This window comes from Cetorhinus maximus, chromosome 6 (assembly GCF_964194155.1).
Source record: "Cetorhinus maximus chromosome 6, sCetMax3.hap1.1, whole genome shotgun sequence".
Lineage (NCBI taxonomy): Eukaryota > Metazoa > Chordata > Chondrichthyes > Lamniformes > Cetorhinidae > Cetorhinus > Cetorhinus maximus.
Window position 1 is genome coordinate 11,982,236 of NC_135884.1, and position 21,956 is coordinate 12,004,191.

At 42.6% G+C, this 21,956-nt stretch overlaps 1 protein-coding gene across 1 annotated transcript in view; it reads right to left on the reverse strand.

Annotated features, from left to right (window-relative positions):
• The window catches only part of twf2 (twinfilin actin binding protein 2), a 119,449-nt gene that overhangs the window by 82,426 nt on the left and 15,067 nt on the right, over window positions 1–21,956 (reverse strand). Inside the window, exon 2 of the mRNA XM_078543198.1 lies at window positions 884–961. Within this exon, the coding sequence (XP_078399324.1) occupies window positions 884–961 (78 nt within the window). The remainder of the gene's footprint in view (window positions 1–883; window positions 962–21,956) is intronic.

Below are 21,956 nucleotides of genomic sequence, written 5' to 3' on the forward strand. Positions count from 1 at the left end.
TTTTGTGCTGATTGAGTTGTGGATGTCAGATCAAGTACAGGGTATTTCACAAGCCAAATTTAGCAAGGGTTAGATGGCTCTTGGATAAACCATCCTCTTCGCACCATATCCAACCATATGCCTTTACATTATTGTCAGAGCTACATTCCCTCTTGCACAAGTATAACATTCTCCTTCTCTACATCAGCCATCTGAAGTGAGACTGATCATTTATTCCCATTTATAGTCTAATTGTGGCAGTTTTATCCTGTGAGCTGCAACTTACTGAGGGTGTGGATGACAGTGCTCAAATATATTTAGAGACACAATTTTAATTCCAAGTGTTTGCATTAGATAGGAATACAGGTCTTCAACTCTCAACCAGTCATATTAATCAACAACTTCTACTATAATCAAGATTTCACATAATTGGGTATTGAGGATCACGGATCACAGACTTATTTCATACTTAGCCACCTTTTATTTCCCAAAGGGGTTTCTGCATTGGAGAGAGAAAACTGACAGATACTGTGTCATAAAGTCGCCAGGCAGGAGGATCGTGAAAAGCTATCCATAATCTAAGTTTAGGCAAGGGTAATATATGTGTCTGACAAGCAACAAATGGGGGGAATATTTTTTTTAAAATATATTAAATGTTTAAAATTTTGCTCTTAAATGCAACTCAAAAGTACATTAACGTTGTAATAAACTTGACTCAAAGGCCTACACCAGTTTTTGACTTCAACACGAGTTCCGGCTTCTTACTGTACTTTGTGTACAGCATCCCGATCTATATAAATAAAGCAGCTGTGCAGATTCTTTCCACAAAGAATACCTACATTCCCAGCTCAATTACAGTTGAATATTTGGCCACAGTATAGTAAGAAAAACAGACAAAACTCACCATCTTTGATGATAACCTTCATAATGCGAATAGATCCATTGCGGGCCTTTGCAAAGAAGTCCTTCAATTCCCTGGTAGCTAGGAGAACCAGAAACATGTTGATTAAACAAAACCCCACGAACTGCTTTTCCCAGCAAAACTTGTCAACCAGCTTAAGCTTTACAGAGACTATTATGCTATGCCAGTCTACGTGGTGGAAACTGTGAAGTACATAGCAAAGCACTGATGTTCTAAGACTCCAGTATTAGATACTGTGTGTGCATGTGATCAAGAGAACCTGATACCACCATGAGTGAACATAATCCCCAAATTTAGCTGGGAATGGCAAGGCCAATGGAACAGCTCAAGTGATCGTTTATAATACATATATTTTACTTAGCTGTACAGCATGCAGCTCACTTAGGCTTATGGCTTTTCTTTATTTTAGTTAATTGAGACACAACAAACATAATTCTTGTGTTGTGCCAAATGCAACAACCTACATTTAAACAGTACCTTCCACATAGAAAAATATTTTCAAGGTGCTTCATGGAAGGCTAATGATACGAAAATTGACACAGAGACAAAAAGGGTGATTAGGAAGTATAACTAAGAGCTTGGTCGAGGAAGTGGGTTTTAAGGTAGGTCTTAAAGAAAGGAAGGGTGGTACTGAGACAGAGAGATCTAGGGAGGGTATTCCAGAGCTTAGAGCCGAGATGACTGCAGGAATGGCGGTTAACCAATGGCAAAGGGGTTTTGGGGTACACAAAAGGACAGAGTTAGAGGAATGCAGAGTTCTCAAAGGGGTGTGGGGCTGGAGGCAACTATGAGGGTGGATAAGGATGAGGCTGTGAAGTGATCTAAACAGGAGGATGAGAATTTTAAATTTGCGGCTTTGGGGAAATGTGGGCCAATGTGGGACTGTAAGCATGGGGCTGATGGGTGAATGGGACATGGCGTGGGATAGGTTACAGGCAGCAGAGTTTTGGATGAACTGTGGTTAATAGAGGTTGGAGGATAGGACGCTGGCAGAGTGCAGAGAATTTAAATTATTTTTGGAGACAGGAATGTTATCATGCAACACTGATTGGCAATTTATTTGTCCTCTTCCCAAGCTGTTAAGGTTGTTTCGAAAGAACAATTTCCACTGATGAATCAGAGATATAAATAAGCATTTTTTATTTCTCTCCAGCTACATAAGAAATAGAAGCAAAAGAAGACTAAATGGCCTCTTAAGCCTGCTCTGCAATTCGCTATGATCATGATAGATCATGGGCTTCAACTCCACTTTTCCGCCCTCTCTCCATATCCTTTGATTCGCTGAGGGGTCAAAAACCTGTCTGTCTATCTCAGCCTTAAATATATTCAATAATGGAGCATCCACAACCCAAGTGTAGAAATTTCTCCTCATCTCAGCCCTAAATGATCAGCCCCTTATCCTGAAACTGTACTCCCTTGTTCTAGACTCCCTAGCCAGGAGAGACAATGTTTCAGTATCTATCCTGTCAAGCTTCATAATCATGAACGTTTCAATGAGATCATCTCTCATTTTGCTAAACTCCAGAGAATACAGACCCAATTTACTCAGCCTGTTATCATAGGACAACTCTCTCATTTCAGGCACCAATCTAGTGAACCTTCGCTGTACCGCCTCCAATACAAGTATATCCTTCCTTAAATATGGAGGCTAAAGTTGTAGTGTTCCAGATGTGGTCTCACCATAGCCCTGTGCAATTGTACCAAGACTTCTTTATTCTTGTACTCCAATCTCCTTGCAATAAAGGCCAACATGCTATTTGCCTTCCTAATTGCTTGCTGTACCTGCATGCTAACATTTTTATTCCTTGTACGAGAACACCCAAGCCTCTCTGAACATCAACATTTACAAGTTTCATGCCTAAAATTAAAAAAAACCAAAAGAAACACAAGTAGACTGAGGTCCATTTCAAGCAACATAATCTTTTGCCAAAATTATTTTTTTTTAGGATTTAAAAGGTTATATTTTACTACAACAAATTTATGAATAAAAGTCAACATCAGCCAAATAAACTGTTTCTGCTTTTTGCTTAATTGAATATGAGAGTCAAGTTTGTAAACTTAAAACATAATAAAAAAATACCTAGAATTAATATTGCACACTAATAGCAAGAGTTCTAGATTGGCATTGAACTTTCATCAGTCAACTAAGGTTAGCTAGATTGTCAGTCACAGTAGAGCTGTTGATGATGTCAACAGAGATACTCCCAGCAAAGAGAACATCAAAAATGGTGAGTCTCCACAGAAAGAGAAATGAAGGTTAGGACCCATTTACACCACAGTTTTCTTTCCTTGCCTATGAGTAACACATGGAATCTGCTTGGACCCATTCTGTAATGACACAGCCAAGGTTGGATACACAGTATTTTGAGAGATATTGGGTTGGATTTACACTGAGTCGGGATGACTCGAGAACTCTTTAAAAATGACGGGTGGGTCCCAATTCCGGGGTTCTTGGCCCTGTTCCCGGGTTTTCCAATTTTCAGGAGTGTCTTTTAAGGGTGCGGGCTGGTTTGGGTTGTGAGCCCGCCCCTGCTCTCCTAACCTGGCCAGCACCATTGCAGGGATAGGCATGCCCCCACGCCAACCTATGCCCCTCCAAACAACCCCTATGATCTTTCATGCCCCTTATGCAAGGTATGCCCTCCAAACAACCCCTATTGGCCCTTCATGCCCCCTATGCCAAGGTATGCCCCCCAAAGAATACCATGGCTCCTCATACCCCCCTCATACCAAGCTATAGCACTTCCATGCCCATTCATCCACTCTACACCATAAGAACCAATGAACCCTTTAGTGACAGTAGGATGTCTAAGAAAAACTTTTAAAAAAGTAATTGATAACTTTCCACTTTCTCTAAAAGAACTTTTTACTACAGCCCAATAAAAATGTCAATCATAGCTGAATCTGAAACCTCTATCTTGTGTAAATAAACTTTGTGAAATTGATAGCATAGATCAGAGAGCCAGAGCTGTCAGTCAAGTAATGTTTTTCTCTGGGGCTCAGGTGTTTTAGTACTTAAATGGATGCCTGAGAGACAACAGGGTATGAGGGGGCGGGAAGTGTAGTGTGAGGAAAATATCACCAAAATATCAAAACAAACTTGACTTTTGCATCTCCGGAGCATCAAGGCTGATGCAGTTGAGGAAAGGAATGAGCATGAGTGCCTGCCAGTGTTTTACTAGGGTTCCACGGTCAAAATACTGGGTGTGAAGCCATCCAGTGCTGGACTGTGGTCAGATTGGCCAAAAACCGGTCTGTCCAGTACAAAACCAAAAAACTGGCCACCGTACCCTAACCTTCAACATCAACCTGTAGTACCTTATTGAAGGCCTTTTGAAAATCTAAGTATACAACATCCATTGCATTAATCTTACCTATTCCTTCAGTTAACCTCTTCAAAGAATTCTATCATAGAAAAGATAGGAGGAGTAGGCCATTTGGCCCTTCAAGCCTGCTCCGCCATTCATTATGATCATGGCTGATCATCCAACTCAATAGCCTGCTCTCGCTTTCTCCCCATATCCTTTGATCCCTTTCCCCCCAAGAGCTATATCTAACTCCTTCTTGAAAACATACAGTGTTTTGGCCTCAACTACTTTCTGTGGTAGTGAATTCCACAAGCTCACCACTCTCTGGTTGAAGAAATTTCTCCTCATCTCAGTCCTAAATGGTCTATCCCATATCCTCAGACTGTGACCCCTGGTTCTGGACTCCCCCACCATTGGGATCCTTCCTGCATCTACCCTGTCTAGTCCTGTTAGAATTTTATAGGTTTCTATGAGATCCCCCCTCATTCTTCTGAACTCCAGCGAATATAATCCTAACTGACTCAATCTCTTCTCATATGTCAGTCCCGCCATCCCAGGAATCAGTCTGGTAAATCTTCGCTGCACTCCCTCTATAGCAAGAACATCCTTCCTCAGATAAGAAAACCAAAACGGAACACAATATTCCAGGTGTGGTCTCACCAAGGCCCTGTATAATTGCAGCAAGACATCCCTGCTCCTGTACTCAAATCCTCTCGCTATGAAGGCCAACATACCATTTGCCTTCTTTACCGCCTGCTGCACCTGCATGCTTATCTTCAGTGACTGGTGTACGAGGACACCCAGGTCTCGTTGCACATTCCCCTCTCTCAATTTATAGCCATTCAGATAATAATCTGCCTTCCTGTTTTTGCTAATTTATTTTGCACTAAATTCTTTCAAGTGTGGTCTCCCTTTTTGAATTATTACAAGGTAAGGACATGTTGCACTCTTTCTTCCAGGCTGAGCTTCCAGACATTGCTGGGGTCTGGAGAGATCCTGGAACTCCCTACCTCACTGTCATATCTGTTTGGATGATGCAACATTCTACATTAGTCTTCTGCTATGTCTTTCCTTTTCCTCAAATAAGGACTCGCCCACCATGGTTGATGGGGCCGTCGACTGTGTCCATTCCATTTCTTGGACTTCTGCTCTCACCCTTTCCCCTCCCTCCCAAACCACAATAGTATTCCCCTTGTTCTTACCTTCCACCCCACCAGCTCTTCATTCAATGAATCACCCACCACCATTTCCATCACCTCAAGTGTAATGGTACGACCAAACACATCTAACCCTTTCCTAATTCCTGTACAATACCCTGGTCTAATCCTCATTCACGCCCAACACTGCCTCCCTTTCCTATGGCAGATTTCCATGCGAGTGCAGAAGATGCAAGATCTGCCCTTTTATCTCCCTCCTTTTTTTGTATTTACTCTTTCACAGGATGTGGCCACCACTGGCTAGGGCAGCATTTGTTGCCCATCCCTAGTTGCTCTTGAGAAGGTAGTGGTGAGTTGCCTTCTTGAACCACTGCAGTCCATGTGGGGTAGGTACACCCAGAGTGATGTTGGGAAGGGAGTTCCAGGATTTTAACCCAGCAACACGAAAGAGCATATAGTTCCAACCCAGGAAGGTGTGAGTGGCTTGGAGGGAAACTTGCAGGTGGTGGTGTTCCCATGCATCTGCTGCCCTTTTCCTTCTAGGTGGTAGGGGTCGTGGGTTTGGAAGGTGCTGTTGAAGGAGCCTTGGTGAGTTGCTGATGTGTATCTTGTATATGATACACACTGCTGTCACTAGTGGGGGCAGTAAGTGTTTAAGGTGGTGGATGGGGGTGCCAATCAAGCAGGCTGCTTTGTCCTGGATGGTGTCAAGCTTCTTAAATGTTGTTTGAGCTGCACTCATCTGGGCAAGAGGTGAGTATTCCATCACACTACTGACTTATGCCTTGTAGATGGTGGACATATTATAGGAAGTCAGGAGACAAGTTACTCTCTGCAGAATTCCCAGCCTTTTACCTGCTCTTGTAGCCACAGTATTTATATGGCTGGTCCAGTTCAGTTTGTGGTCAAAGGTATCCCCAGGATGTTGATAGTGGGGTTTCAGAAATGCAATCGAATGTCAAGGGGAGATGGCTAGATTTTCTCTTGTTGGAAATGGTCATTGCCTGGCATTTGTGTGACATGGGTGTTATTTGCCACTTATAAGTCCAAGCCTTGCTGCAATGGACGCGGACTGCTTCATTATCTGCGTCCTCACAAATGGAGCTGAACATGGTTCAGCGAACATCCCCACTTCTGATCTTATGATGAGGGAAGGTCATTGATGAAGCAGCTGAAGATGGCTGACCCTAGGACACTACCCTGAGGAACTCCTGCAGTGATGTCCTGGGACTGAGATGATTGACCTTGAACAAGCACAACCATCTTCCTCTGTGCTAGGTAGAATTCCAACCAGCAGAGAGTTGTCCCTCTGATTTCCATTGACTCCAGTTTTGCTAGGGGTCCTTGGTGCCACACTTGGTCAAATGTTGCCTTAAAGTAAAGGACAGTCATTCTCACCTCACCACTGGAGTTCAGCTCTTTTGGCCAAGTTTGGACCAAGGCTGTAATGAGATCAGAAGCTGAGTGGTCCTGGCAGAACCCAAATTGAGCCTTGGCAAGCAGATTACTGCTGAGTAAATGCCACTTAATAGCATTGTCGATGGCCCCTTCCATCACTTTGATAATGATCTGGAGTAGACTGATGTGGCAGTGATGGGCTGGGTTGGGTTTGTCCAGCTTTGGAGGAGAGGACATACCTGGGCAATTTTCGACATTGCTGGGTAGATGCCAGTGCTGTAATTGTACTGGAACAGCTTGGCTAGAAGCGCGGTTAGTACTCAGTACTCAGTATTGCTCAGTACTATTGCTGGAATGTTGTCAGGGTCCTTAACCGTTGCAGTATCCATTGCCTTCAGCTATTTTCTTGATATCACGTGGAGTTAATTGAATTGGCTAAAGACTGGCAACAGTGATGCTGGGGACCTCAGGAGGAGGCCAAGATGGATCATCTACTTGACACTTCTGGCTGAAGATGGTTGCAAATGCTTCAGCCTTGTCTTTTGCACTGATGTGCTAGGCTTCCCCATCATTGATGAAGGGGACGTATGTGGAGCCTCCTCCTCTGGTTAGTTGTTTAATTGTCCACCACCATTCACGACTGGATTTGGCACGACTGCAGAGCTTAGATCAGATCCATTGGTTGTGGATTACTTAGATCTGTCTGTTGTATGCTGCTTCCGCTGTTTGGTACGTAAGTAGTCATGTGTTGTAGCTTCACACTTTGACACTTTATTTTTAGATATGCCTGGTGTTGCTCCTGCATGCCCTCCTGCCACTCTCATCGAACCAGGGTTGATTCACCCCGCTTGATGGTAATGGTAGAGTGGGGCTTATGGTGTTGAGGTTACAGATCATGGCTAAATACAATTCTTCTGCTGCTGCTGATGGCCCACAGTGCCTCATGGATGCTCAGTTTCGAGTTGCTAGATCTGTTCACCATTTATCTCATTTAGCACGGTGGTAGTGCCACACAACATGATGGAGGGTATCCTCAACGTGAAGATGGGATTTTGTCTCCACAGGACTGTGCGGTGGTCACTTCTACCAATACTGTCATGTACGATGCATTTGTTACAGGTTGATTGGTGAGGTCGAGATCAAGTATGTTTTTCCCTCTTGTTGGTTCCTTTGCCACTTTCCACAAACCCAGTCTTGCAGCTCTGTCCTTCAGGACTCGGCTAGCTTCGTTAGTAGTGGTGCTACCAAGCCACTCTTGGCGATGGGCATTGAAATTCTCCACCCAGAGTACATTCTGTGGCCTTACCACCTTTCAGTGTTTCCTCCATTTGGGGGTTCAACATGGAGGAGTACTGATTCATCACTGTCCAAGGTCCCACGCATTCCTTTCAGGTGAAACAGTGATTTACTTGTAATTCTTTCAATTTAATATGCCGTAATCAACGTGGTCTCCTCTGCATTGGGAAGGGAAACCAAGCTCGACTGGGTAATTGCTTTGCAAAAAAATCCCATTCGGCCTGCAAGCATGACCCTGACCTTCCAGTCACCCGTCATTTTAATTCTCCACCTTGCTCCCACTCTGACCTTTCTTCCCTCGCTGCAGCAATGTTCCAATGAAGCTCAACATAAGCTCGAATTGGCACTTAACAGTTTTCTGGATTCAACACTGGGTTCAACAATTTTAGATTGTAAACTCTGCTGCCATTCTGTACTGTTTTTCTTTGCTGGTTTGTTTTTTGCCTCTCCTGTTTCTCTCAATTATTTAAACTTTGCTTTCGGAAGGTAGCTATTCAAGATCCTGGCATTCACACCTCCTCTAGGCACATCTTTTGTTTCTTTACTTGTCCATTACCACTCCCTTTGGCCCCGCATCATGAAACCTTTGTCATTAATCTTCCCTGCCCCTCACCCTATCACTGAACTTCCCTTTTGTTCTTCTTTCCACTCTCTCCCTTTCACTTACTCATAACATTTTGGTTTGCAAGAAAGTTTTACGCTCCGTTTCAGCAGATGACAACATGAAGGCCTTTGAAGCATCATGCTTGGGGAGTTACAGAGTGGCAAGATTAGGGAAGCCTCTACCAAAGCAGGCAGTATTACTACCAGCAACTGCAGATATGGTTGGCACTATAGTTGAGGAGAAAGTTAGAAAGGCCATTCAAATTGTATCATTGTCAAACAACAATGTGAACAAGTGCATTGATGACATGGCCGATGATGTTGACTCAATTAGTGAACTGAACAATTAGCAGCAATCTTTTTGCTGTGCAACTGGACTAATCTACAGATGTGACAAACCTGGCTCATCTCTTAATTTACATGAGGGCCTGAATTTTGCACTCGTCTGGCACACACGATCAGTGGGCCCCCATCTGCGATTTCAAGCTGACTGGCCAATTAACGTGCCCTGAGAAAGGCACTGCCGGTGGGGGCAGGAAGAGGGCGGGCGCTGACATCACCATGGGTGCTGGTGAGCACTTCCACTGAGCCCCCTGAAGGCAGACAGCTGCCTCAGGGAGCTGCAGGCCTCCAAATAATAAAAGAAAGCACAAAAATGCTGCAAAAAACGTCCATGCAGCACAATCAAGCACCTGAAAGCATGCCTCATAAAAATGCTGTCCCCAGATATTTCTTTTTATTTTATATCCTAACAGAGATTTCATCCCAACTTTGGATGAGGAAATGATTAAAACGTGAATTCTGCCCACCTGTTCTGCCCATGCGATGAGCTAAAAATCACACAGACAACGTAAAATCACAGTCAATAGGCTTTTTAATGAACTTAATTGGCCCTTTAATTGTCTCTGACTCCCACACGTGCCCGCCAACCTCAATATTGCACGCATGCGTGATGACGCCAGAATGCATGCCTGACGTCTTTTCACGCAATTTTATGTGCATTCAGGTCGGACGCACGCCCGAGTCCGGAACGCAAGATTCAGGCTGAGGTGTATTTACGAAGGATCATTACAAGAGGGACTTTTTTTGTAAACTACTACCTTGTTGAGCAACAGCTGAGGAGATTTTCTGGTTGCATGACAGCTTCATCACTGAACATGGAGTTTGATGGTCAAAGTGCAATGGAATCTGCACTGATGCAGTCAAGTCAATGACAACAGAGTAGTGACACGTGTGAAAGCAGTTGCCACAAATGCAATGTGGGTGCATTGCTGATACACAGGGAGACAGTTACCACTAAGAACATTGCCTGCCAACTTAAGGGAAGTGCTGCACAATGCTTTGAGAATGGTTAACTTTATAAATGCCCATTCCCTGAATTCACACATCGTTTGCGCTCCATGTAATGAAATGGGAAGCGAACACATCTCTACAAGGATGTTTGCTAGCTTTATTGTGGGAAAGTCTTGAACAGGTTCTATGCACTCTGAGGTGAAGTTATTCTTCACAGATCACCCATTCCCTCTCTCTGCAAGTCTGCATGCCACGCCCTGGGCTACTTGTTCAGATAACTTCTCTCGCCTAAATTAGCTAAATATAAAACTCCAAGGGCTGAGCACGACAATATTTAATTTCCAGGAGAAAAATTGAGGCCATGATTAAAAAGCTGGAATTGTGGGTTCAATGTGTGGAGGAAAATAACATTGAAATATTTCCAGGCCTGCACAAATTCCTGATGACTAATGCTGCCCTGCAAGTTCAGCAGTTAAAGGTGACAGCAAGCAACATATCACTGAAAAGTTGAGTTCCTTCTCCCCGATGGACAACACAAAGACCTGGGTCTGCTATGCTTTCTCATATTTTCCTGCAATTCCTAAGTCACAAGGAGAGTTGGCTGTAAAAGAACAAGAGAATCCCCTTGACAGAGCAAGTAATGGAATTCTCAAGAATGAATTTCAACAAAAGCAGATTTTTGGGCCCAAATGCAAGCAGAGTATCCTCAGCTGTCAGACAGAGCTATCAAGGCTTTGATGTTGTTCATCACAAAGTACTCTTGTGAAAGAGGATTTTTGGCACTCACTGGAATGCAATCAAAGTAGCGTCATTGTATAAGTGTTGACACTTTTGCAACACCTATTTCTCCCAACCTTATGTACTCATGCTCCAACAAACAAGCTCATTTAAGTAAAAAAATTATTATAGACATATGTTTACCTGTAATGTGAAACTATGATTTATACAACATAGAACCGTAGAAAAGTTACAGCACAGAAAGAGGCCGGCTGAAAAAGAATAAAAAAAACGAACTGCCCATTTTAATCCCACCTGTGGTCATTAGAGGGACAGTTAAAAAATAAAAAATAAACTGCCTGTAGGCATATGCAAAAAGTTGCTAATTCTGAACAAAGGTAGGTAACCAAAAATGTTTGGGAATCACTGGTGTAGAACATAAGCTCCATTCTCCATGATGGGAGGAAATGGAAAACAGTCACCCACAGCAAAACCCTTCCCCCTTTGTATATCTCCTACCAGTGATACAAGAACATTTGATGAGGTCTTGAGAGCTTTGTTTGCAGTGAGTAAGTGATCTGGCAAGGGTAGACAACAATATAGAGCCAAGGCAGGTGAATGGAGTTAAGATACAGATTGGCTTTGATCTTATTGAAGGGAGGAACAGGTTCAAAGGGCTGAATGGCCTATCCCTGTTGCCATGTTTCTATGAAACAGATGAATGTCATGCCTACAACAAAATTAAACGATGCAGAAAATTGCAGGGTTTGATATTTTGTGTATGAAATTATAGCCAAATAAGTTTTTGATTATTTTACAGCTCTGCTGTATCCAATTTTGCGTGGATTTTTGTTTTACATCTGAAATATGTAAAAGATTGTGCTATTTCAGTTATTAACATTAAAGTTTTTCCTTGGGCAAATATCCAGTGTTAACTTTGAATTTTTTTGGATATTATGGCCTGGTTGCCTGATATTTAATACTAGCACAGCTATTTAAAAAATTGTGTATATGTTTTGAACCATGGGACAAAACTAGACTGATCTGAATTGAATAGCAAGGGATACACACAGCTGATCCCAAAATTCTGGACTGTAAGGATTCTATACAACACAATACAAATTAGTCCACTGTTACACAAGCTTGCCACAGAACAGAAGGCACGTAGCAATCTCCTCCTCTGTAAGCATATCTATAAACATAGATGCCTCCAAAGCCTCTACATTAATCTGATTTAGCCACTAGCAAGATGGAGATCTGCGGAACAATGAACTCATACAATAGGTATCCGATTAGGTCATTTATTCCCAATACTGTCATAGCCTCCACTTTTGTATTCACAAACTCTTCAGGGTGTTGATGTATCATCACTTAATATAGAGCATAGCACATTATGATAATTCTTAAACTGGGCCAGTGGACATTCGGGGTACATGTTAACAGCAGACAGGCATCTTATTATTACACTTAATTTTTAGTGGCATTTTCAACAGCAAAATTCAGAGTTTGAAAATTTCACCAGTCTGGAATTCAGGGAAGAAGCTGTATTGGCAGCTTTAAATGCAACATACAGTTCTCCCTCAGACAACTGAGGAGTAGTGTCTACTGTAAATAAATATTGTAAATAAAATAAAATTCTAAAAAGCAAAGGAATAATATCAATCTCTATTAGTAATACACTTTAAGGTTACTTCATACCACTTGAATGCAGTGGTATGGAGTGAACTCCAGATACATCCTATATATCTATTTTTTACAATTACAATGTACAAAGACATTCATATACTCTTCAATAAAATTGTATTCCTTGAAAAATAATTCCATGTCCCCAGTTTTCCGACTGAGCACATCAAATATATTCAGCTCACTACTACATTTCACCAACAGGCATGTACAACACATTACAGCACGTATGGGAAGGATCATCACTGCTATGGAATACCCACATTACTGCTCAGGGCTTTTACTTTTTATTGTTTAAATTGAATTGCAGAATAATCAGTGAGCCACATGCTATAAGGCTTTGAAAATTACCTTTTGCATCAAGAACCTGCAATAATCCCTAAATAGTTCATGGCAAAAACAAACAACAAAGGTAAATTTTTCTGTCAATTGTTCCACATAGGGTCGCCCTGTTCTCACTGGACAGGTTTCTAAAAAGTTTGATGTTAATAGCTTTAACTCATGCAGCCTTGTTAGTGCTTTCATGTCACATATTTCGAATTTCAGGTCAATTTTTCTTTATGCATCTTAAGTACACCTTCCCCCAGGTTACCTTTCACCTGTGCTTTGATCTGGTTGACATCAGAGTAAAGAGATTTAAGAGAATTGGCACAAGAATCAGTACAAATGAGAATTCTAAAAAAAAAATTTTTTACACACAGCAAGTTGTGATTGATGGCCTGAAAGGTGGTAAAAAGAGATTCAATAGTAGTTTTCAAAAGGGAATTGGATAAATACTTAAACAGGAAACTTTTGGAGGGGTAAGGGATTAATTAAATACTTCTTATAACGAGCACGCACAGACACAATGGCCTCCTTTTGTGCCGAACCATTTTGTGATTCTAAATGACACTGCAGCTTAGGCCTACATAAAACTACACAATTGGACCACTTTCATTGTTTCATTAACTGTTAGGTTCTCAAGGATACTTTACCACAGGAAGCTTATATTTTCGATTTCTTTTCTATAAAGATCAATGATATTACATTCAAGTATATGGAATAGATGACTGACACTGTATCTGAGTCTTAGCTAGTAGCAATGTGATTGTCATCATCAGGCGAGGGGGTTTAACAACAGAAGAGAATTTGGATCTTTGTTCAGCTGATCTGCAGTTTTACTTATAATACCAGTCCATTTACTGTGATGAGCCAAGATCCAGTATAGTGTTCCTGTAAAGCAGGATTATAGGGTAGGGAATAATTGGAGCAGGGTATCTAACTGTAATTAAGTTCACATTTTTACACTACTTGAATTGCCTGACTAGAAATCTTGTCTCTGCACTTCCACTAAATTTTTGCCACTGATGGCAAGCTGTAAACACAGTGTGGTAAGTTTATGGGCAGTTTCATTATAAATAGGGATTTAAATGGAAAAAGTTGACAGAAAATATATTGTAGATATGCAGAAAGTAAAAGCCTGTCAACTGGCAAGAACTCAAATGATGCTGTAAACCAAGGTTAAAGTTTGAGCAGTTTACGTATCAAAATTCCAACATTGCTACTCTTATCTCAGTCTCACCTCTAGCTCTTTAGAACAATTTTCCACTTGTTTTGCTCAGTGTGCGAGTTTCCTGTTTGAAGTCCTGTCTTCACATTTAGGATACACCCTCCATTGTGTTGTATGGCACTACCACCGTGCTAAATGGGATAGATTTCAAACAGATGTAGCAACTCAAGACTGGCCATCCATGAGGTGCAGCAGAATTGTATACAACCACAATCTGTAACCTTATGGCCCAGCATATCCCAACTCTACCATTACCATCAAGCTGAGGGATCAACCCTGGTTCATTGAAGAGAGCAGGAGGGCATGCCCTGAGCAGCACCAGGCATATGTAAAAATGAGGTGTCAACATGGTGAAGCTACAACGCAGGACTACTTACATGCCAAACGGCAGAAGCAACATGCAACAGACAGAGCCAAGCGATCCCATAACCAATGGATCAGATCTAAGCTGTGGAGTCCTGCCACATCTAGTCACGAATGGTGGTGGACAATTAAACAACTCACTGGAGGAGGAGCTCCATAAATATCCATATCCTCAATGATGGGAGAGCTCAGCATATCAGTGCAAAAGACAAGGTTGAAGCATTTTCAGCCACCTTCAGCCAGAGTTGCCAAGTGGATGATGCATCTCAGCCTTCTCCGGAGAGCCCCAGCATCACAGATGCCACTCTTCAGCCAATTCGATTCACTCCACGTAATATCGAGAAAATAGCTGAAGGCACTGAATACTGCAAAGGCAATGGGTCCTGACAACATTGCAAAATAGTTCTGAAGACTCGTGCTCCAGAACTAGCCGTGCCCCCTAGCCAAGCTGTTCCAGTAAAGCTACAAAACCGGAGTGGAAAATTGCCCAGGTTATGTCCTGTGCACAAAAAGTAGGACAAATCCACCCCGGTCAATTACCACCCTATCAGTCTACTCTCAATCATCAGCAATGCAATGGAAAGTGTCGTCGATAGTGCTATCAGTGGCACTTACTCAGCAATGACCTGTTCACTGACATTCAGTTTGGGCAATTCAGCCAGGGTCACTCAGCTCTGAACCTCATTACAGCTTTGGTTCAAACATGTATAAAAGAGCTGAACTCCAGAGGTGAGGTGAGAGTATCTGCCCGTGACAGGGCAGTTGACCGAGTGTGGCATCAAGGAGCCCTAGCAAAACTGAAGTTAATGGGAATCAGGGGGAAAACTCTCCACTGGTTGGAATAATACCTAGCACAAAGGGAGATAGTTGTGGTTGTTGGAGGTCAATCATCTCAGTCCCGGGACATTGCCACAGGAGTTCCTCGGGGTAGTGTCCGAGGTCCAAACACCTTTAGCTATTTCAACAATGAACTTCCCTCCATCATAAGAGCAGAAGTGGGTACGTTTGTGGATGATTGCAAAAGATTCAGCATAATTTGAGACTCCTCAGATACCGGAGCAGTCTGTGTCCATATAGAGCGAGACCTGGACAATATTCAGCCTTGGGCTGGTAAGTGGTTTCACGCCATGCATGTGCCATGCAATGACACTTCCAACAAGAGAGAATCTAACCATTTCCCCAAGCCATTCAATGGCATTACCATCGCTGAATCCCCCAACATCAACATTCTGAGGCTTACCATTGACCAGAAACTGAACTGGATCAGCCAGATAAATATTGTGACTACAAGAGCAGGTCAGAGGCTGGAAATTCTGCAGAGAGTAACTCACCTCCTGACTCCCCAAAGGCTGTCCAACATCTACAATGCACAAGTCAGGAGTGTGATGAAATACTCTCCACCAGATGAGTGTAGCTCCAACAACACTCAAGAAGCTTGACACCTTCCAGGACAAAGCAGCCTGCTTGACTGGCACTCCATCTACCACAAAAAAACATTCACTCCCTCCACCACTGATGCACAGTGGCAGCAGTTGTACCAAATACAAGATGCACTGCAGCATCTCACCAAGGCTCTTTCGACAGCCTTCCAAACCCACGACCCCTACCACCTAGAAGGGCAAGGGCAGGGGCAGCACTTGCATGGGAGCACCACCACTTTCAAGTTCCCCTCCAAGTCACACATCATCCTGATTTGGAACTATAATCGCCATTCCTTCACTCTCACTGGGTCAAAATTCTGGAACTCCCTTCCTTAACAGCACTCTGGGTGTTCCTACAAAACATGGACTGCAGCAGTTCAAGAAGGCAGCACAGCATCACCTTCTCAAGAGCAATTAGGGATGAGCAGTAAATGCTGGCCTAGCCAGCGATGCCCTCATCCCATGAACGAATAAAAAAGTCTGTTTGAGATTTAGGTTCTGCTGTTAAACAAAATTTTCTTATACCAGTATTATGACTACTAATTTCTGCATTTTCATTGTGAAAATATTTCAAGAAAATAAATAATGGAATGCTTTATGATGATATTCAAAATTTTATGTACACATATTATAGGAACAGAAGTAATGATTTATGCAATCACAACAGAAATCCAGAAAGTTTATAAGTTGACTACTTGCTTTTCTCTCCTTCTTTTGGACCCCCCGCCTTCCCACCTTGAACAGCTGACTAAAGAGGGCTGGAACATGTAAATATGGCAATTATGCTGTTATAACTGGCCACTGGGAGATGTGCAAGAGTAATAATGGGAGGGGTCACTTTCTCCCTCTTCCTCTGAAGACCCAGACATTTCCCTGTCTCCAACAGCACACTCAAGGTCAGAAATTTGCCTGTCAGCTCAGCTGCTCATTCTATCATTGTTCTGCACTGACATTCAATATTTAAATTGTTAACAAAAATGATTTCATATACGTGCACATTGTAGATAAATAAAGTGCCCTGTTCTGGAAGAAGTATTCATTGACTCTGTCAGTAACCACAGTATCTGTTCTGCAACCACCAATACTATGAGCTGATAACACATTGAGATCTCGCAATCTGCAATCTAAACACTACTGCTCCTAGTTTCAAAAGTGAAATGTGCCTATTTCATCATACTTCACCAGAGGGAGTGTAAAAAACACCTCAAAAGAACAAGACAGTGATTCTGTCAGGCAACTGAGCCAACAACACAAACTTCTTTTAACAGTTGATCTTCTTTAGTTGTGCTCTTGTATTTGGGAGAAACAAAATAATAGCAAAATTGCAGCCCCACTAAAATATAAAGATATATGCAAGATGGTTATTGTTCGATATGGTACTTGTCAAGTAACATTGTACTTTAAGGTAAAACATATTGTGGCCAGCTGTATAAAGTGTTGTATTCTTACCAGTGCTATTGCACCACAGTAGAACAAGAAAATACAAAATAAAACATTCATCGCACATTATACATGATAAACTACAGCAACCAAAGTACCTGTATAAATTATAATAATGGCTACATTTCAGGAGTATGTCATTGCATGTTGTGCTTTGGAATGTCCTGAGGATGTAATGGATATAAAAGTAAATTATTTTCTTATTGGGTAAATAGGATACTGCAGCAGATGACAATCTTACAGCTACAGCAGGAGAAATGGTATGTTAATTCCCTGTTGCCAAAGATTTTTAAAAATTTATTCATTCATTCATTCAAAGGGTGTGGGCATTGCTGGCAAGGCAACATTTGCTGCCCTTGAGAAGGTGGTATACCACCTTCTTGAACCGTTGCAGTCTGATAGCGAAGGTACAACGCCACTGTGTTGTTAGAGGGAGTTCCAGGATGTTTTCCCAGTGGCAATGAGGGAACAGTGATATATATTTTCAAGCCAGGGTGGAGCGTGACTTAGAGGAGAAATTGCAGGTGATGGTGTTCCTATGTGCCAGGTGCCCTTGTTCTTCCAGGTGGTGGAGATCTCATTTTGGGAGGTGCTATTGAAGAAGCCTTGGTGAGTTGCTGCAGTGCATCTTGTAGATGTTATATACTGTAGTCAGTGTGCCAGTGGTGGAAGGAGTGAATGCTGAGGGTGGTGAATGGAGTACTAATCAAGCAGGCAGCTTTGTCCTAGATAGTGACAAGTTTCTTAAGCGTCGTTGGAGCTACACCTATTCACCTTGTAGAAAGTGGAAAGGTTCTGGGAAGTCAGAAAGTGAGCCTCTTGCCAAAGAACATCCAGCTACGGACCTGCTCTTGTAACCACTGTATTTATATGGCTATTCCAGTTGTGATTCTGGGTTCATGGTGACCCCCAAATGTTGACGGTGGGGCATTCAATGAAGTTAATGCGATTGAATGTCAAGCAAAGGTGGTTAGAGTTTCTCTTGTTGGAGATAGTCATTGTTTGAGTCATTTGGCATGAATGCTACTTGCCATTAACCAGCCCAAATCTGAATGTTGTCCAGATTTGCTGCACGTGGGCACAGGCTGCTTCATTATCTGAAGAGTTGTGAATGGAACTGAACACTGCAATCATCAGCAAACATTCCAACTTCTGACCTTATGATGAAGGGAAGATCATCAATGTAGCAGCTGAGGATGATTGATTCTGGGATACAATCCTGAAGAACTCCTGCAGTGGAGTCCTGGGGCTGTGGTGATTGGCCTCCAATAACTACTGCCATCTTCCTTTGCGCTGGTATGATTCTGGACAGTGGAGAGGTTTCCCCTAACCCGATTCCCACTGACTTCAATTTTACTAGAGCCTCGTGATGCCACACTCTGTCAAATGCTGCCTATGTCAGGGGCAGTCACCTCACCTCACCACTGGAATTCAGCTCTTTGTCCATGTTTGGACCAAGGATGTAATTCGGTCATTAAGCTCCATACGCCAGATCTTTGTCCACTCACTCAACCTACCTATATCCATCTACAACCTCATGTCCTCTTCACAACATACTTTCCTACCTATCTTTGTATCATCTGCAAATTTAGCTATCATGTCTTTACTCCCCTCAACTAAGTCATTGATGTAAATCGTAAAAGATTGAGGCCCCAGTACAGACCCTTGTGGGACTCCACTCGTCACATCCTGCCAATCAGAAAAAGACCCATTTATGTATACTCTCTGCTTTCTGCCAGCCAGCCAATCTTCTATCCATGCTAATATGTTATCCATTCCACCATGTGCTTTTATTTTCCGTAATAATCTTTGACGTGGCACCTTACCAAATGCCTTCTGGAAATCCAAGTACAGTATATCTACAGGCTCCCCTTTATCCATGTGCATGTTACTCCTTCAAGCATCTCCAATAAGTTGGTTAAACATGATTTTCCTTTCACGAAACCATGCTGACTCTTCCCTATTGCCTTGAGCTCTTCTAAGTGCCCAGCTATAATCTCCTTAATGATCGATTCTAATAACTTCCCACGACAGACGTCAAGCTAACTGGCCTATTGTTTCCTGCCTCCCTCCCTTCTTAAATAGAGGAGTTATATTTGCTACTTTCCAATCTGATGGAGCCTTTCCAGAATCTAGCGAATATTGGAAAATTAACACCAGCGCATCGACTACCTCATTAACCACCTCTTTTAAGACCCGAGGATGTAGTCCGTCCGAACCCGCAGACTTGCCAGCCTGCAGCTCCATTAATTTGCTTAGCAATGTTTCCCTAGTGATTTCAATTTCACCAAATTCCTTTCTCCCGTTCACCACCTGATTTGCAGCTATTACTGGAATGTTTTTTGTACCCTCTATAGTGAACACAGAAGCAAAATATTTGTTCATTTCTTCCACCATTTCCTTATTATCGACTATTAACTCCCCACTGTCACTCTCTAGAGAACCAACACTCACTTTACTTACTCTTTTCCTTTTTAAATACCTAAAGAAAACCTTGCTATCCATTTTTATGTTTCTAGCTGGCTTCCTCTCATACTCCTAATTTCTTTCTCCTGATTAACCTTTTGGTCATTCTCTGCTGTTCTTTATATTCTGTCCAATCATCAGTCTCGCCACTCATCTTTGTGCAGTTGTATGCTTTTCCCTTAAGTTTGATGCTTTCCTTAATATCTTTAGTTAACCAAGGATGGTGGGTCCTCCCCTTAGAATTTTTCTTTATAGTAGGAAGGTACTTATTCTGAATACTCTGAAATATCCCCTTAAATGTCTGCCACTGCTTTTCTATTGGTCTATCCTCTAGCCTAGTTTCCCAGTTCACTTCAGCTAGCTTAGCTTTCAACCCAACATAGTTGCCCTTATTTAAGTTTAAGATACTAGTCTTAGATCCGCTCTTCGCCCTTTCAAACTGGATGTAAAATTCAATCATATTGTGGTCGCTGCTACCAAAATTCTTTCGAGTTATCAACAGTCACAGATTGCAACTCTTTCGAGTACAATCACAGTTCTTGGTTTCCAGGAGTGGGACATGAACCCACAACCCTCTGATTCAAAGGCGAAGGTGCTATGAACTGAGCCACAGCTGACACCTCGTCGCTGCTACCAAGGGGTATCTTTAAACTGAGTTCATTAATTAATCCTGTCACGTTACACAATACCAAGTCTAATATAACCTGCCCTCTGGTTTGTTCCAGAATATGCTGCTCTAAGAAACTATCTTGAAAACATTCTAAGAACTCTTCATCCAGGCTACTACTACCAATCTGATTTTTCTAGTTTATGTGTTGATTAAAATCACCCATGATTATTGCCGTCTCTTTATCACAAGCACACAATATTTATCTTGAATACTTTGCCCGATACTGTGGCTAGTGTTAGGGGGTCTGTAGACCACTCCTACTAATGACTTATTTCCCCTGCTATTCCTCATCTCCACCCAAACCAATTCTACACCCTGATATCCTGAACCAATGCCCTCTTTGATTAACAGTGCTACCCCTCCACCTTTACCTAGCTTCCTATTCTTTTCGAATGTCATGTACCCTTCGATATTAAGGACCTAGTCTTTGTCGTCCTGCAGCCACCTCTCCGTAATTGCTATCAGATCATGGGCAGAATTTTGCCGTTGGTCAGCAGGGGGCGGGGCCCGCTCGCTGACGCATAAAATGACGGAACCACCGACGTCATCCCCGCCCATTTAAATTTTCAGGAAGGCGGGCCCGCAGCAAAATCAGCTGCGGGCCCGCCAACCTGTCAATGGTCAATTGAGGCCATTGACAGGATCAATTATACAATTAAAGGACCTGCTCGTCCAAACTTAAGGTTGGTGGGCAGGCCAGGAGCCCCAGTGGGCAATAGAAAAAACATGAAACCTCATCCACCGGCGGGATGAGGTTTCATGTAGGGATTTAAAAAGTTTAATAAACTCATAATGTAAATTGTGAACATGTCCCATCTCATGTGACATTGTCACATGAAGGGGAAATGTTAGGGAATTTTTTTTTTCTAATTTTCATATTTTTAGAAGTGTCAGCAATCTCCCTGAGGTAGCACTTAGCCTCAGGGAGATGTGCTCGCTTTTGGGGAATCCCACCCCCCCCAACCCGCACAGGAAGCGCATAGCTCTTCCTGCCGGACATCACGCTGGGTGGGCTTTAATTGGCCCGCCCGCATGAAATGGTGGTGGGGCCCACTTCTCCGGCAGGGATTGGCTCCCCGCCCGCCGGAGATTGGGTCGGACCCACCCGCCCAACAGGCAGAAAATTCTGCCCCATATTTATTTGCTCCAATGTGGGCCATCAATTCATTTACCTTGTTATGAATGCCACATGCATTCAGGTTGAGAGCCTTCAGTTTTGCCTGTTACCTTTGTAACATCTAGTCTTGACTGTTGATGTATTGAGGGTTTTTCTTTCTCATATTACTATTTTGCTCCCCTGTCATGACACTACACTTTGAATTGCTACCTCTATCCAAGCTTGATCCCTCACCCCTGTTTAGTTTAAAGCCCTCTCTACTCCCCTAGTTATGCAATTTGTGAGGACACTTGTCCCAGTATGGTTCAGGTGTAAAATGTCCCAATGGTACAGGCTCCACTTTCCCCAGTACTGATGCCAGACCCCACAAACCGGAACCCACTTCTCCCACACCAGTCTTTGAGCCATGCATTCGTCTCTCTAATCTTATTGGCCCTAAACCAATTTGCACGTGGCTCAGGTAATAATCCAGAGATTATTACCTTTGAGGCTCTGCTTCTTAACTTGGTACCTAGCTCCTCATACTGACTTTGAAGAACCTCTTTCCTAATTTTACCTATGTCGTTGGTACCTA